This window comes from Xyrauchen texanus, chromosome 47 (assembly GCF_025860055.1).
Source record: "Xyrauchen texanus isolate HMW12.3.18 chromosome 47, RBS_HiC_50CHRs, whole genome shotgun sequence".
Classification (NCBI taxonomy): Eukaryota; Metazoa; Chordata; class Actinopteri; order Cypriniformes; family Catostomidae; genus Xyrauchen; species Xyrauchen texanus.
The window spans coordinates 26,014,116-26,033,209 of NC_068322.1; the positions used below are offsets into that span (position 1 = coordinate 26,014,116).

At 39.4% G+C, this 19,094-nt stretch overlaps 1 protein-coding gene across 5 annotated transcripts in view; it reads right to left on the reverse strand.

Annotated features, from left to right (window-relative positions):
* The window catches only part of LOC127638713 (ubiquitin carboxyl-terminal hydrolase 15-like), an 86,110-nt gene that overhangs the window by 32,911 nt on the left and 34,105 nt on the right, over nucleotides 1-19,094 (reverse strand). For all 5 annotated transcript variants that reach the window (XM_052120359.1, XM_052120358.1, XM_052120357.1 and 2 more), the window contains 3 exons: nucleotides 15,995-16,168; nucleotides 15,340-15,498; nucleotides 14,377-14,601 (listed from right to left, as the gene is read on the reverse strand). In XM_052120359.1, coding sequence (XP_051976319.1) covers nucleotides 14,377-14,601; nucleotides 15,340-15,498; nucleotides 15,995-16,168 — 558 coding nt within the window. The remainder of the gene's footprint in view (nucleotides 1-14,376; nucleotides 14,602-15,339; nucleotides 15,499-15,994; nucleotides 16,169-19,094) is intronic.

Consider the following 19,094-nt stretch of genomic DNA (forward strand, 5'->3'; position numbering starts at 1 on the left):
TCCAATATTCAGAGCATCCAAGAGAAGCACAGGCATAACTAGGGATGGGTATCGTTAAGGTTTTAATGGTATTACTATCTTACCGATACTGCTTATCGATCCAGTACTTCAACTGTATTCTTAACGGTTCTTTTTGTTATAATATATATATATATATATATATATATATATATATATATATATATATATTAAACAAAGATAAACGTTATATAGGCACAGTGATTTAATTTCAGGAAGGTCTACTAACATTACTGTTCAGGTGTGGTCTAAAAAGAAATCTAATAATCTAGTAATCAATTGTAAAATAACACTGCATAGTTTATCATAGATAGATTAATGCTTATTAATGCAGAAGTTATTCATTCAAGAGCTGTAAGTGATTTTCTCTTTGCCTTTTGTTGTTTGATTCGCAGTAATGGCTCAATCGTCAGCATGTTCATTAGACAGCTTCCCCTTTAAGACCGAGTGCAGATCTAATAGACTCCTGATGCAGCATATTTTCTCCCAACTATTTCCATAACTACGTCCATTTAAGACATAAACTGTGTTTAAGTGAATTCTCCAAGCCTGTCGTTTAGACATATTTTTGTGCATAGTTGATTGTTTAGACGCGCACATGAAACCCAAAATAGCCTATACTTTGCTTGTCTCGTTGCGGTGTGTTTCGGAGTTTCGCGCCGGCTTGGGAACGGTATCTCTTGCGCTCTTTTTATTATTAAACGCGTCCCGCAATTTAGCAACAGTAGCTACACTGCATTTTACAACAATCACCGATCGTGCTGATTCTGATGTTAAGTTTGAGTTTTAGGGAGAAATGTCAGTGTACCGCTGTGAAGGGAAGGAAGTTGTGCTAGACAGAATGCGGCTTATGTATAAATATTCTTTTTATAATCTTTGGAAGGCGAAATCTAAAATAAAATCAGACTAATATCACAGATCTAAACCAGGCTACGTTTGAATGTTTAGTTCTGTCACTCATTTAGCAGGGCTGTGTTCTGCTCACTGTGCGCGAGATCTCTCTCTCTCTCTCTCTCTCTGACTGCGAATAGCTAAATTGCATCACAGACAAATGTTTTTTTTTTTTTTTTTTTAAACATTTGTTTATTGATTTTTTCAGTGACATAACAAAATAAAGAGGTAACAATTCGGGAGTCAAAGCAGTGTCAAATACAACTAACAAGAAAATAAAAAAAATAAAAAAATAAACAGAACCAAACAAAAACACAAAAAAATTAAAAACAATAAAAAATAAAAATAATAAAAAAAGGTCACCCACTACTAAATAAAAGCCCAATATGTTCACTTACAAAGAGATAAATAAAAAACATCCCAGCATGCTACAAATTCACACAAAAAAGAACTCACAATTAGAAGACAATCAGGGTGGCTACTCTGGAATAGCCGTAAAAATCAATCCCTCAACATGTGCAAAGAATGGACCCCAAGTTTTATTAAACTTTGTAAGAGAACCATGTATCGAGCACCTAACTTTCTCCAACTTCACGAACTGAAGGATGTCCCTGATCCAAGACGAGTGAGAAGGTGGCGCAGGAGATTTCCACCTCAATAAAATCAAACGTCTAGCCAATAAGGAGATAAAGGCTACAAAGTCAGCTTTATATTTAGGAAGCTGCAAAGTAGGAGGTAAAACCCCAAACAAAGCGGTACATGCTGTTGGATCAAAATGAACCCCCGTACAAACAGAAATAGAATTAAATATCTGCGTCCAAAAATGATGTAGTGAAGGGCAAGACCAAAACATATGGGCATGGGTAGCTGGAGCCTGATGACATTTAATGCACATGGGATCGACATCATTATAGATTTTGGAAAGCCTAACTCGAGTGAGATGGGTACGATGTAGAATTTTGCACTGGGTCAGACCATGTCTAGCACAAATTGAAGAGGAGTGAACCCGACGCAAAATGGCATCCCACAGCTCCTCCGAGATCCCCTCCCCTAGATCCTCCTCCCATTGGATTTTAATTTTATGCTGCGGGGTAAGCTGCAAAGAATAGATAAGATTGTATTAACATGAAATAGCACCCTTAATGGTAGGCAATGGGGTTAAAAAGGAGTCAATTAGAGAGGCCTCTGGGAGATTTGGGAAGTTAGGGCTAAGATTGCGAATGAAACTTCGAACTTGAAGATATTTAAAAACCTGCTGCCTAGGCAAATGGAATTTCTCGGAGAGTTGCTGGAAGGATGCAAATGTACCAGCAATATACAAGTCCCTAAATGCCTTGATGCCATAGTCAGACCACAAAGAAAAAGCCCCATCAATTAAGGAAGGGTGAAAAACAGGGTTAGCTGATAAAGGTGCTAGGAAAGAGAAGGTCTGTAGACCAAAATAGCGTCGAAATTGCTTCCAAATTTTAAAAGTGGATTTAACTAAGATATTATTGCAAAAAAGGGAGGGAGAAAAGCTAAGAGGAGCGTGAATTAGAGCAGTCAACAAAGCAGGTTTAACAGAAAACATCTCCATACTCAGCCATGTAGGAGAAACTGGTGCCCCCTCCAGAGAAATCCAAAGCTGAATTACTCTAAGGATGGAAGCCCAGTAATAAAACCTCAAGTTAGGAAGGGCCAAGCCCCCAAGGGTCTTAGGTCTCTGCAGCAGCTCCTTTCGCAAACGAGGGACCTTCCTGTTCCAGATAAACTCAGTGATTGATTTGTCTAATTTGTGAAAAAAAGACTGAGGGAGAAAGATGGGTATACACTGGAAGAGATAAGACAATTTGGGAAGGATATTCATCTTAAACAAATTGACCCTGGCCACAAGGGAAAGAGGCAACAGTGACCACCGTTGAAAGTCCATCCGTATTTGATCTAACAAGGGGGCAAAATTATAATCAAACAAATCTTCAAATCGGTCACAAATCCGGATACCAAGGTATTTAAAACCAAATGGAACAATTTTGAATGGGAAACCCTGAGCAGTATTATGGGCACCTTGATTTAAAGGAAACAGCTCACTCTTGTCCAAATTTAGTTTATAGCCTGAAATCTGACCAAATGAACTAAGGATGTCAAGAGCAGCTGGAACTGAGATAGAGAGATTAGACACATATAGTAATAAATCATCAGCATAGAGGGAGACCTTCTGTTCAAGACCATATCTTGTAATTCCAGTGATGCGTGGCTCTAAACGAAGCGCAATAGCCAGAGGTTCAATAGCAACAGCAAATAAAAGAGGACTCAGAGGACAGCCCTGACGAGTGGAGCGGTGCAAAGGGAAATACTCTGAATGGGTGTCATTAGTTCTGACTGAAGCCACAGGGGATGAATATAGCAACTTAATCCAAGAAATGAACTCCTGGCCAAAACCAAATTTCTCCAAAGCGTAGAAAAGGTAGTTCCACTCCACTCTGTCAAAAGCCTTCTCCGCGTCTAATGAGATTACGGCTTCCGGCCCCATTGACGTAGAAGGATTATAGACAACATTGAGAAGTCATCTGAGATTAAAGAACCCATGTCTGTTCTGGACAAAACCTGTCTGATCAGGAGAGATTATTAAAGGCAAAACAGTTTCCAGTCACATAGCGAATAATTTGGACAGAAGTTTTACATCTACAGATAAAAGACTAATTGGACGATAACTTGAGCAGGACAGAGGGTCCTTATTCTTTTTTAAGAGTAATGATATGGAGGCCTGATTTAGAGTCTGAGGTAATTTAGAAAGAGTAAGAGATTCATTGAACATTTCTATCAAAACTGGTGCTAATTTGTCAAAAAAGGTCTTGTAAAACTCTGTCGGAAAACCATCCGGGCATGGACATTTTCCAGACTGCATAGAAAATGTTGCCCGTTTAAGGTGATCTATGGTGATTGGCCCCTCTAACTGATCAGCAATATCAGTATCTACCTTAACCAACTCCAGGGAGTCAAAAAAACTATCCAGGGCAGACAGATCAGACCCAACCTCAGAAGTATATAAAGAAGAGTAAAACCATTTAAACTGATCATTAATTTTTTTAGGATGGGTAGTGACGCCAGAAGGAGTATTAATTTGTGAAATCTGCTGAGAGGAGGAAGCCTGTCGAAGCTGATGGGCCAAAAGTTTGGTCGCTTTATCCCCAGATTCATAATAACAATATTTAGTCTTAAATAAGAGCTCTTCAACCTCTTTAGTAGAAAGAACATCAAACTCAGCCTGAAGAGAGAGACAATCCTTATATATGTTAGGGGATGGGGAGGAAGCATAGATATTATCAAGCTGGGAGATTCGCAACCTCAATTCCTTTAATTTTTTTTTCCTTTGTTTATTCTCATAGCTGCTGTATGAAATAATTTCACCTCTAATGTATGCTTTCAAAGTCTCCCAAAGAAGGGAGGCTGAGATCCCTGGAGTACTGTTGGTAGTAAGAAAAAAGTCAATTTGATTAGAAACAAACTTAACAAAATCCTCATTAGATAGCAGGCGCGTATTGAGACGCCAGGGGGGGCACGTACGTTCGCGCTCCTGTATGAATAACTCCAGTGTGGTCGGGGCATGATCTGATATTAGAATAGTATCATAAGAGCAAGATTGAACAGAATGGAGAAAGCGGTTATCCAGGAGAAAATAATCAATACGAGAAAAGGAGTGATGCACATGAGAAAAAAAAGAATACATTTTACCAGACGGATTAAGAAAACGCCATGGATCAGAGACCGAGAACTCATCCATAAAGGATAAAATGGTCTTAGAAGACTCTGAGGGCACTCCTGGTCTAGTAGAAGACCGATCTAATACCGGATTAAGCCAACAGTTGAAGTCACCCCCCATAATAAATAGATGTGTGGACATGTCAGGTAATTTGGCGAACAATTGATGGAAAAAATTGTCATCATCCCAGTTTGGACCATACACATTAGCCAGAATCACAGAATTACTATATAGTTGACCCGTTACAAACACAAACCTTCCGTTGGGGTCAGCTATTACATTAGAGCACACAAAAGGAACCGATTTGTGAATCAAAATTGCAAAACCCCTAGATTTACAATTAAAACTAGAATGGAAAACTTGACTGACCCACCTCCCCTTTAATCTGTTATGGCTGGAAGATTTTAAGTGAGTTTCTTGAAGGAAAACAATATGGGCCCCTAATTGTTGAAGATGGTGAAGAACTTTGCTACGTTTAATAGGCTGATTTAGACCATTACAATTCCAGCTAACAAATTTAAGTCCTGTCCCTGATTGTCGAGGCATCCTAGACTGCTGCATGCCAGTCAAGTATTAGTGTACACTGCAGCATGGAATGTATAACAGTCACAGAAATAAATTAAAACATGGGCGACCTGACTAAACAAAACACAAAACACACAACAAGAGAAAAAGGGAGAACTCCTTACACACCCACCCACCACCCCACGAGCTGAAGCGTCTTCCGAAATAAGATGCGTGCAAATCCCACAAACTACCAAAAACATCCTAACACGCTCTGTTAACAGCACAAACCAGTATGGCTCATGCGAGTTTGTGATAAAGCATAAAATAAATATATAAACACACACAGTAGCAAAATATGAAAAGTGACTCAAGTCCAAGTGACACGAACTTAAAACAGGGCAGCTTAACATCAGAAACCGGGTTAAATTAACCCCCAGTTGACCCTCGACAAATGGTTTCATAGAATTATTATACATAGAAATGGCTGGCGAGATAAAATAACTTTCTCTTTATAGCAATAATAAATGTATTTTCTTTATTTCTCCAGTACCGACAGCAGAACCGATAACGTCCGAGCTTACCAAAGCCAGTCCTTCAATAGCCTATAGCGCGTTGGTATATTTTTTATTACTTATTTCTCTGCATTGAGTGACAGCCCTCTCAAATATAAGACACACAAACAGAACAAATAAAAGTCTCAGATTCACTGTCTGTAATTGCAAAATTCTTGCTTGCTTATTGTGACATGATAGCAACCCTTCTGCTGTGATAATGCAACTTCAACTACGCTATCAATATCCAAAGTAGCCGAATGTCATGTCGCGTTTTTTCTCGAAGTTGGCAGTAACATATCAAAAGTTTTTAATTAAATATAAAGAAGTTATACAAATTTAATCCTTACTGTTTTCTCCAAGGAACTTAGCTCCTTCCTTAGGCACTGGATGAGGTCTGCTCACTCTGCTGGAAAATGACTCTAGGGGCAGCGTGCGTCGAACACGTGTTCCACAACAACACTAGGCTGCCCACAGATGCGCCTGCCTAATAATCGGCTTGATATACTTGGATATTGGCCGATGCTGATTATGTAAAAATGCTAAAAATCGGCCGATTAATTGGCCGGCCGATTAATCGGTCGACCTCCATTTATAACCTCTATAAAATCAGGATCATTGAGTAATAAAGAATTAAAATGCCAAGGAGACCAAGACATCGAGATGCCTGGTATAGCAAGGTCAAATGTAACTGCTGCATTATCTGAAATTACAATCGTGTTACAAATACATGAACTGACCAATGAAAGCAGTTTATTATCAACCAGAAAGTAGTCAATACGAGAGAAAGAGTGATGAACAGGGCAAAAAGAAAGAGAATTGTTTTGTGTTAAGATTAGAGGTCGACCGATTAATCGGCCGATTTTTTGCATTTTTTTACATAATCGGCATCGGCCAATATCCAAGTATATCAAGCCGATTGTTAGGCAGGCGCATCTGTGGGCAGCCTAGTGTTGTTGTGGAACACGTGTTCATTTTCCAGCAGAGTGAGCAGACCTCATCCAGTGCCTAAGGAAGGCGCTAAGTATAACTTCTTCATATTTAATTAAAAAATTTTGATATGTTACTGCCAACTTCAAGAAAAAACGCGACGTACGGCTACTTTGGATATTGATAGCGTAGTTGAAGTTCCATTATCACAGCAGAAGGGTTGCTATCATGTCACTAAGTAAGCAAGAATTTTGCAATTACAGACAGTGAATCTGAGACTTTTATTTGTTCTGTTTGTGTGTCTTATATTTGAGAGGGTTGTCACTCAATGCAGAGAATAAAAAGATACCAACGCACTATAGGCTATTGAAGGACTGGCTTTGGTAAGCTCGGACGTTATTGGTTCTGCTGTCGGTACTGGAGAAATAAAGAAAATACATTTATTATTGCTATAAAGAGAAAGTTATTTTATCTCGCCAGCCATTTCTATGTATAATAATATGAAACCATTTGACTGTGATGCAATTTAGCTATTCGCAGTCAGAGAGAGGGAGAGAGAGAGAGAGAGAGAGAGAGAGATCTCTCACACGGTGCTACAGCGAGCACAACACAAGCCCTGCTTAATGAGTGACAGAACTAAACATTCAAACATAGCCTGGTTTAGATCTGTGATTATTAGTCTGATTTTATTTTAGATTTCGCCTTCCAACGATTATAAAAAGAATATTTATACATAAGCCGCATTCTGTCTAGCACAACTTCCTTCCCTTCACAGCGGTACACTGACATTTCTCCCTAAAACTCAAACTTAACATCAGAATCAGCACGATCGGTGATTGTTGTAAAATGCAGTCTAGCTACTGTTGCTAAATTGTGGGACGCGTTTAATAATAAAAAGAGCGCAAGAGATACCGTTCCCAAGGCGGCGCGCGCTCCGATACAGACAGCAACGAGACAAGCAAAGTATAGGCTACTTTGGGTTTCATGTGCGCGTCATCTAAATGACCAAATATACACAAAAATATGTTAAAACGACCGGCTTGGAGATTCACTTAAACACAGTGTGGCAGCGGGGGCGTGGTCAAGCGCCCATCTGGGAGAGAAAAGCGGTAAGGGCGCTTACACCTGAGCTAAATTATGTCTAACACCTGTGTCTAATTTCAGTAAGCATGGAGAGAGCCTCGAGGAGAGAGAGAATGACAAGGGAACCCAGTGTTCCCACGAAAGACAGCATTGTGTAGCCTACCCAAACAAAATAATAAAAACCCTGTTACCTGAAGAAGTTTTCCAGTGTTTTCCCTCCCTCAGAGCGAGAGCGTTCCACACACAGTTTATGTCTTAAATGGATGTAGTTATGGAAATAGTTGGGAGAAAATATGCTGCATCAGGAGTCTATTAGATCTGAACTCGGTCTTAAAGGGGAAGCTGTCTAATGAACATGCTGACGATTGAGCCATTACTGCGAATCAAACAACAAAAGGCAAAGAGAAAATCACTTACAGCTCTTGAATGAATAACTAATGCATTAATAAGCATTAATCTATCTATGATAAACTATGCAGTGTTATTTTACAATTGATTACTTCATTAGATTTCTTTTTAGACCACACCTGAACAGTAATGTTAGTAGACCTTCCTGAAGTTAAATCACTGTGCCTATATAACGTTTATCTTTGTGTAATATATATATATAAATATATATAACAAAAAGAACCGTTAAGAATACAGTTGAAGTACTGGATCGATAAGTAGTATCGGTAAGATAGTAATACCATTAAAACCTTAACGATACCCATCCCTAGTTATGCCTGTGCTTCTCTTGGATGCTCTGAATATTGGATTACGTGTCTGGATTGCCCCTTAATTAAAGCTGCATTTGGATCTCAACCTCGTGTCTCGGAGCAGTTCGTAACACCTGCTTTGTTTATTTAATATATTTGTTATACATTATTTATACAATATGTTTTTACATTATACATTTTTAATTTAACTCTACAAGTGCAGATTGGTTAAGTGTTCAATAAATGTATTTGTTGAGAAATTTTGTCTATCTTAAGTAATTATTTGTTATCTTTCAAATAAGAGGTTAAAAACAAGCACATATAGGCCAAATATCGGCCAAAATAAATTGGCAGCATTAATCGGCCATCCCGGATTTCAAAAGATCAGCATCGGCCTGAAAAAAACCAATATCGGTCGACCTCTAGTTAGGATTGATATCCATAGCATATTGCTCCATAAAAAACTTAATAATCCTACCAGATTTAGACTGTGCATAAGGCCTAGAGCAGGAATGGTCTAGAAGAGGGTCTAAACAGCAGTTAAAATCCCCACCCAGAATTAGTTGGCTGGAACGCAGATCAGGGAGGGAAAACAACATTTTTCAAAAAAAAACCTTGTCATCCCAATTAGGGCCATATATGTTTGCCAAAATCAAGCGAACCCCATTGATCTGTCCTCCAAGAATAATAAAACATCCATTTGGGTCTGAGATGACCTCAGAAACTGAAAAAGGAACTGATTTATGGATGAGAATAGCTACACCTCGAGACTTACTAGGGAAGCCAGAATGGTAGAGCTGGCCTACCCAGCCCTTTCTAATTTTTAGATGATCTGCAGGCCTGAGGTGAGTTTCCTGAAAAGGCAATGCTAGTATTCAAAAGTTTCAAATAATTAAGAACTTTATTTCGCTTCACTAGAGAATTAAGCCCTTTAACGTTCCAATTTCAGTGTACCACGGGGAGCAGTCCTGTGACTCATCATAGACAAAAGCAAGAAATTCTGTGAACATGATCAAATTCCCAAACACCCCCGACCTAGCCGACAACACGCCTTGCTCGCAGCATGTAAGAATATAAAGTACAATGTAGAAAAAAAAAAATGCATGCGAATCCACAAAAACAACCAAAAACACAAAAACACCCTTACACCACAATCCAAGTGCTGACAACAAGAACAACAACTGGAACCACTTTACCATGACAACTGGCAAGTTTCCTAACTCCTGGTCCTCCCATTAATTATACCTAACCTCAAAAAACATTTATATCAAAAAGTTATTGACAGACTAAGACTTCAAGAAGAAACGAACGTAAAATCTAAGTACAAACCATTTAGAACAATAAATACGTAACATGAAATACAAAGGGGCAGCAGCACTTGATGCACAAGATTAGCAGACTATAAAAGGACGCCAAAAAATAAACAAGTCTGCTCAGAGTGAAATAGAATCCAAATGATCCTACTATAGGTTCAGACTTCAGATAAAGTCATTCTTCACTAAACATACAGTATTGATGTTTATTTAGCTAATTATTTTATTTGTATTTATTCTTCATCCATTTAAAAAAAAAAAAAAATTGAAATACATTTTAGTTTTATAATGAAATAAATTATTACACACAATTCTATTTTTGTTTACAACAAACATTTTAGCATATGCCTTCAGATCAAAAGATAAGATCATGAGAAACATTTCAGTCAAGTGACCCCAAACTTCTGAATGGCAGTGTGTATATGTATATATATACATATACACACATACACACTAATATATATATATATATATTAGGGTGCATCAAATCTGAATGGAAAATTTTAATTTCAAAATATCAATTTGGCTGGCATTGCATTTTGTTCCAATTAACATAAAAATGACTTTTGCAAAGTTTTGAGGAATTCCATTGAGATTTAGGGGTGCCACCTAACACATGAACTTTTGCGAAATTTTTGAAAAATGTGCAATTTTTAGTCTAATTGCCAAAAGGATGACCTGGAAACGTTGAGTACAGTGAACTTTTATACAGTAACATGTTCTATAGGGTTATCAAAGTAAAAGTTGTTTGTTTGCCCTTTGGGCAACTTGGGCATTTCTCAGAATTCAACTTTCAAGATTTTCCATTAATTTGTCCTATAGACAAAATGAATGGAGGTCAATGGGACGTTCACGTGGCCTTACCCTGATTTTTGTGCAGCAGTGATGGATGTCGGACACACATATAAAGTTTAATGACTTTATTGTTAAACACAAGGGGCGATACTGACACACTTAAAAGAACAAACCCTCTCTAGTGGCTAACTCACTGGCAACTAACAGGGCCTAATGGTAAGAGCTGACACTAACTAAACTTCAAACTTAATTGCTCAGTCTGTGCCAGATTCTGCTCCACTGAGCAACATCACCAGGGAGACAGAGAGAGAAATTGAACCTGAACTCTGAACCTAGCCAGTGCGTCTCCCCCCAGATATGTCTCCCCACCCGCCACCCAAGAGTAACGGTCCTATTCAGGGATTAGCTTGCGTTTGCAGCGGCGAAGGTTAGGCTGTTGGTTGCGGTCATGTTCAACTGCCTGCAGCACATTCTGCAGGTGCTGCTCCTTCCTTGCCACTGCGACGAAGTCGGATGTGAGCTTGACGCCACGCTCAGCACAGTCATTGACCACGTTCATTGCACGTATATTGACCTCACTTTTTTTTGAACGCACGTGTGAACAAGGTAACCTCTGGCGAGCGTGATGACTCCACCTTCAGGTCTGTGAAAACCTGGTTCAGGAGGACCTCACCAATGTGGTGCCGGCACCCAGACCAAAGCAGTGGTCGGCCCAGTGAGAGCTGTATGGCAATGCAGGCTGCTGTGAGATGGCCGGCGTTTGACGCAGTGGTGTCAAATGCCATGTTGACAACCTGGTCAGCGCAGCACCAGTCCTGCAGCAACTTGCATGCCAACCGGGCAATGATCACTCCACATGCTTCATTGGTCTGCTTCTTATACGCCGGGACACCAAGCAGTTTCAGCCTCTCTGCATCTCCAACCACTACTGTAAGACGCTCCTCCAACTGGCGCACATTGCTGAGCATCGGAGTTAACTTGCTGTCCCAGTGTAGGGTGCACAATGGAGGTGGTGTCCACTGCTTGTGTTGTTCCTCACTGATTGTCTCCAGCACTTGGCGTCTTGCTCGGTCAGCTGTTGCTTAAGATGCAGAGAGATGTGTACATTCACCGCCTGACTCTGCAACAAGGCCACGCGTGAAGGCAGCCTGTTGCATTGGTGACATCTTCAACCTTGTAGCCAGTGACACGACACTTAGTCGGCTAAGGATGTCATGTGGAATGAAGACGTTTGTTCCAGTCTTCTTATGCTTGTGGGATGGTTCGCCCTCAGATGGTTGATAGACTGTGTTAGTATCCTCCTCTGACTCCCCATCACTCTCCGACTCCAAGCTGGACATTGCAGTCATCTCCTCCAGCTCCTTTTCACAGCGGGACTGCCTGGCTGCTGCGGCAGCTTGACGCTCCTCTCGCCGCTTCACCTTGAGCTGCAGCTTTTTGTCCACTACACCAAATGTGGCCACTCTGTCAGTCTTCATGCTGGCCAAGAAAGCTAGGTCTTCTGGGTTATCAATCAGCTTTTCAACATTTGGAGGCCACAGCGGAAATGTGGCATCAAGTCTGCACTTCATTGTCTCCAATTGTTTCGCTGTAGTCTCACTGGAGCGCTTGGCCTGGGAGATTTTCCGCAGCTTGTTGTTAGCATTGACTAAGTCTACCACCTTGTGGCACGCACGCTTGTCGCTCACCATTGGGATGTTGGCTTTCTTGTAAAATGGCCGCACCTGCTCCAGGACAACCTTGGCTGCCTCGAACTGCGACAATGCTCCATTTGCACCAGGTTTCATGGCAAGCATGCAGCGTAAGATCTGACGACCAGTTGGCAGTTTGGCGCCGGTGATGATGCCATCCTCACTGGTGATGCTGGGGCCCAGACCAAAGACCAGGCTGCGACTGCTACTCTGGCAGGGACCAGTTGGTGAAGGCAGCATCTTAGGAGAGCTGGATCCTGGGGTGGGTTGTGTTGTGCAGTGCCTGCAAATGAAAAGGATACAAGCTCAAAGAAAGTGTTTAAAATCATATCTTACTATGCTTAATATCACTCAATTATGATAAACCATTCTTGCATAAGCCTCAAATTTTAGCTGTACAAAGTCTAACTTCATCATAACTTACCGTTACATCACTACCAGAGTAGCTAGCTGTGCTTGCAAATATACATGTATTTAAAATGTTAATTTACTGTAACAACTAAAATGGTACTCTTAATAAACATGAGACATCTATACTCTGAATATGACATTGTCCACTCTAGAATATTGTTGATGTTAAGCTTAATAGCTTAGCTAACATAGATAGCTAACTGTGGTTAGAAAACTGTTCCTAGATAACTTTAGCTAGATGTAATGAGCACCAAATACCTATATATATGACTTATGATAAATAAGTATACAAAGACACAATTCCAGATATTATAGTAAAATGTAATAATACATACCTCAAACAGAAAGATCACCTCAGTTTTCTTGAGCTGTAGTATTGTTTACATCAGATCTCCATGGCGACCATGTGCACAGATGTGAAAAAAACAGATGTGCGGTGGCACCCCTAAATCATCATGTACTGGAAAAATATTTTGCATGTAATGTTTCTACATATATTGGAACACTTTTAGCACCCAGCCATATCAAAATTCAAGAATTGTGTTTTTTGATGCACCCTAATATATATATATAAATATATATATATATATATATATATATATATATATATATATATATATATATATATATATATATATATATATATAAGTGAGCTTAACATAGGTGTTCTTTTGCCTGCATGGTTGTGTCTGGTTATAAGAGGCCTGCAGTAAAATCAACAATTACATTTTAACATCAGTGCACTCCATTTCTCTTTCACAGAGCACAAAGAAACATACAGTACACAATGAAAATTCACTGTATGGGCCACCAATATGAAATATTTAAGACAAAGCGGATAATTTACTTTAACGTATGGATTCTCAGCTCTTAAAATGTCTGCACGAGTGTGAAAATAAAAGAACACTAAAAATACCCAGTTCAAATTCTTCCCGAGTATATTAAACAACTGTCAAAACCCTGCGGCTGACTCAGTCTCTCTTTAATAAGTTCAATTTCAGTGCAGTCCTTTATATTCCAATAATATACAACTGTTTATCAACATGATAGAACTGAACAAACCAGACACCTATGACAAGGACAAAACGAGGCACAGAGGAACAGTATAATAGTTCATTAAATGAATCACTAATGAGTCGAATCTAGAAATACAGCTCCCATTATGTGATCGCACTACAATGTCATGGCCAATAATTGATGGTATGAAAAGTTTTCATTCAAACACAATCAGGTGAATTCAGTCATCACAACATTTTAAATGTACACTATAAAGGCTGGGAAACTATTCACATGTTTAGAACTCTGGAATAGAAAAATGTAATTTCATATTTGCAAAAAAAAATATATATCATTTTGGACTGAATTAAATGAATGCTAAATGTACAAGCATAATTCAGTGCTAAAATATATACACATTTCAAAGTAACACTAGTTTTATAAGTTGTGTTATAGTTTTATAAATATGTTGTCGGTAGATAGACTGTCGGTTTTACGCGTTAATTTAGTGTGAATAATTAAAAGAACAATAACACTTGTAATATAATTATCCATGTAATCAGATCTTTCTCTCTCTATATGTAAATAGTTACAACATTATATACTAAATTATCTTTATTTAGGGGCTTTTAATTGTAAATACTGATTTGCAATTAATTGCAATGAATAATTTAGCAAAATATATTTAACTTGCACGTCTCACTGGATGCATTAATATTAATTCTCAAACAAAGGTCTAATCTTCCGGTGTACCTGTGTGGGTTTGGTGAGGGGGTCCAGCCACACCAGATACACCTCCAGTGTGCGCTCCTTCTTCAAGGGCAGAGGAAGTGTCAAATAGCAGAAGGGGTCAAAGGTCACAGAGATCTTTGCACACACAGGACAGACCAGAGTGGACTTGAAAAGACCATGAAAAATATCCACGATGATGGAGTCATTCCTCTTGATATGGTTCTCCCATGCTTCCTCTGCCACAACCTACAACACAAAATCATCCACACACAAGATCAAGAAAAATTACTCCAGAAATATTAGCTTCACTGTCAAGGCTTTGTTTCCAGTCATCAGAATAGGACCTGGTCCACCTTTCAGCTTATTCTGGCCAAGAACTGCCCAATTATAGAGGAAAACACCATCTTACTGATGACCAAGCACAAATTTTTGTGACATGTAGGAGTGGGTTTCTCTAAAATATTTCATACCACATTAATAAACCAGTACAGAAAATCCAGTCAATGAACAGTGTACTAAGAACAACATTAAAGAAGCAATGTAGTCTTCATGTGCAGACATTGGAAAAATAATTTCTAATAAGTAATAATTAACAATTAATGAATAGACATAACTCAAAAATACATACAGTTCTGCTTGTGGATGTCTAGTTTACTTGCAACCAAGTGTCTGAACCCAAACTCTGTAAATCTTTCAAAGATTTGATGTTGCGGACGTAACAAACATTTTGTCAAATCCAGTGACTAGCTCCTCCTCAGAAGTGCTCATTGAAGCAGTGTGGGAACTGATGAAATTATCCTGTGCACACTGACTCCTGAAAACGACGTAAGGCCAGCCAATCAGATCAGAGCTAGCAATGTCAGCAGCACTTGTAATTCTTGTGCACAATACTTATCAGCCGGTGAGTGAACAGACTGTGGGCATTCATGTGACCCTGTTTGAGAACTACATTAGTGAAACGCTGCATGTGTAAATCACACGAACCTTGTCCGGTCGGCCATCAGCATCTTTGAGCTGAATGTAAGGCTTCTTCCTGATGCGGTTCAGATCTTCATGAAGACCGTCCAGAAGAAAGGCCAGCAGCTCGTGGGAGTCCTGCTGCTGATACCCCGAAAACTGAGGAGCAAACCTGCCCACCTGAGTCTACAACAACACCGATCTTTAGCACGAGCACATAGACTGACGCTAAACTAAGAACAATAGAGCATGAAATGAGGCTCAACATTTACCATACGCTCAGCAGGCATTTAGCACATAATGTGTAATATACAGTAAATTACATCCACATTTGTATTTACAACAATGGAAACATACACTAAACTAGCTGTTGCACTGAATGAGATATTATCTATACAAATTCACAGTATATTCATCCCTGTTACCAAAGACATTAAATGATCAAACAAATATATATTTTAAATTGTAATTTGTGTGAAATAAAAAGTAATCAATAACTACAAAGCAACATACCAGCTAGTATAGATTAAAAAAAATACTTCTTTTGTAACATTATAAGTCTTGTCTTTATAACTTTTATGTTCATTGCTAGAAAAGTTGCTTAGACAATTCAGGTACCAAAGTTCAAAGAAACTAGTAGAAGATCATCTTTGATCTTTAGTTTAGTAGATTTCACCATTACCTTGAATGGTCTTGGTGTGACATAATTGTATTTGGCAGACCAGAGCTGTTTGATGAGTTCGGCGTAAGCTTTGGCAATCTCTCCCTTCATTCCTAAAGGGTTCTCTTCATTCAACTCATCCTGGTACTTATCTTTCAGGAAGAACTCGGTCAGTGGAGGGATATTACTCAAACACTGCAACACAAACAGCACACACTCTATACAGCAGAACACTAATCCCTGCAAACACAAGTCTCTGTATGACACTTTGCTCAGGATGCATTTAAACAAGTAGTTTTATCATTTTCATTCAAATTGGAAAGTTCAAGAGATCCCTTTCAAGTGCACATGCTTGAATGCAACTTACTTCATGGGTGAATCTCACAAAATCTGTCAAGAACATGTCTGGTTCATATTTTTCACCAAAATCAAAAGAAAGAAATAAATAATATTTTGCATAAAGAAAATGAAGCCTATGTTAGGACTGTTAACATTATTTTCATGAAAATTAGTCACATTTCAAATCCCAATTCTTATTTTAATTATAATAATATATAAATACAAAATAATTATAATGTAATTCACAGGGCTCCCACCCTTTTTGATCAATGAAATTCCATGAGTTTTGCAAGCATTTGTGATTACTAGATACTAGGTCTGGGCGATAGGATGATGTAATCGGATATCGACGATGTCTTACAAAGATCCCAATGCCGATTGCGAACAGATGATAATCGACAATATCGGGAAATGGCAAAACCATGGATCTGGGAAGTCACCAAATATATTAAACAGTGGCGAGGGTGTGAAACTAGCACCCAACACCCGCCAAATGTGATGAGGCTTGATCCAGTTCGCAAGTTCCTCGTCCAAATGCAGGTATTTCATGTGCAGGTAATTTTGCTCATCTACCCACAACAGGCAGGCGACCTGTCTCGGAGTGACACATGACAAGAAATGCTGTTAGACACAGGCACGCTTGAAGAAACACATTTTATTAGTGGTGCTTGCAAAGCATCACTATTGTAATCTCACATACTTATTATTAGTGGTGCTTGCAAAGCATCACTATTGTAATCTCACATACTTATTAGTGGTGCTTGCAAAGCATCACTATTGTAATCTCACATACTTATTAGTGGTGCTTGCAAAGCATCACTATTGTAATCTCACATACTTATTAGTGGTGCTTGCAAAGCATCACTATTGTAATCTCACATACTTATTATTTTTATTTTTATTAGTGGTGCTTGCAAAGCATCACTATTGTAATCTCACATACTTATTATTAGTGGTGCTTGCAAAGCATCACTATTGTAATCTCACATACTTATTTTTATTTTTATTTTTCTTTTTTATTATTATTCTATCTCCGTACAAAACTTGGCACCTAACTCGTCCCGCTACCGTTTGGCGTAGACCCACAAATGAGGTGTCAAATCGAACGGCCTATTGAGGACACGTGTGCTATGACTTTTATAAGCGATCGGGTACGGTATTTGCCCCAGGGGCAAAAAAGCGCCGAAAAATCCCATAGACTTAACATTGTGACAAACTTTGAGGCGTCACAGCTCCGAGCGAGGATTTCACAGAAACGTGTGATTTGCCACATTTGAAGAGGCTGGCAGGCTCTGTAAGAGCATACCTCAATATGGGGTAAAAGTTGCACCCCTGGGGGCAGGAGCTGCCCAAAAATGCCCCAATTGACTTATAATGGTGTAGGACGGCCCATGAAATGAAAAGGCATAGGGATTTGTATTGAACATAGCTCTGGATCACAGTGTCATAGAGACGAGGGGTGGGCTCATTTTACTCAGACGACCAATCAGTCTCTCAGGATCATTGTGAAGCTATCAAGCCACGCCCTAGCAACCATTAAGAGCACCTTAGCAACAAGTCCCATAGACTTCTATTGAAACAGATCAAAGGGATATCTCCGGATAGAAGTGTCATAGAAACACAAGGGTGGTCTCGTTTGACTCGGGACAGCAAACAGCCAATCATGCATCAAATCAACACTTCCTAGCCCCTCCCTAGCAACCATTGTCGAGCACCTTAACAACCAAAATCCATAGAGGGATATCTTCCATTCTGAATGTCACAGAGGCATGGGAGTTGGTTTATATCATTCATACTGACAAGCAGCCTTTGGAGATTCATGATTGGCAGCTGCCAAGCCACTCCCTAGCAACTAAACAGAGTACCCTAGCAACCGTTTAGCAGTAACTATATCTCTGCACCACAAAATCAGAGAGACTTCTGGGTTGATTTATTTCAATCAGGATGGCAAGGAGACTTGATTAGTATCACTATGGTAACTGCCTAGCAACCACATGGGGTTACCCTAGCAACCGAGTAACAAATCACATATCTCTGCATCAGAAAAACGTAGAGACTTCCGGGTTGACTTATTTCAATCAGGATGGAAAGGACACTTCATTAGTATCACTATGGTAACTGCCTAGCAACCAGATGGGCTTACCCTAGCAACCGAGTAACAAATCACATATCTCTGCATCACAAAAACATAGAGACTTCCGGGTTGACTTATTTCAATCAGGATGGCAAGGACACTTCATTAGTATCACTATGGTAACTGCCTAGCAACCAGATGAGCTTACCCTAGCAACCGAGTAACAAATCACATATCTCTGCATCAGAAAACGTAGAGACTTCCGGGTTGACTTATTTCAATCAGGATGGCAAGGACACTTGATTAGTATCACTATGGTATCTGCCTAGCAACCAGATGGGCTTACCCTAGCAACCGAGTAACAAATCACATATCTCTGCATCACAAAAACATAGAGACTTCCGGGTTGACTTATTTCAATCAGGATGGCAAGGAGACTTGATAAGTATCACTATGTTAACTGCCTAGCAACCAGATGGGGTTACCCTAGCAACCGAGAAACAAATCACATATCTCGGCACCAGAAAAGAGTACAGACTTCCGGGTTGATTTATTTCAATCAGGATGGCAAGGACACTTGATTACTATCACTATGGTAACTGCCTAGCAACCAGATGGGGTTACCCTAGCAACCGAGAAACAAATCACATATCTCGGCACCAGAAAAGAGTACAGACTTCCGGGTTGATTTATTTCAATCAGGATGGC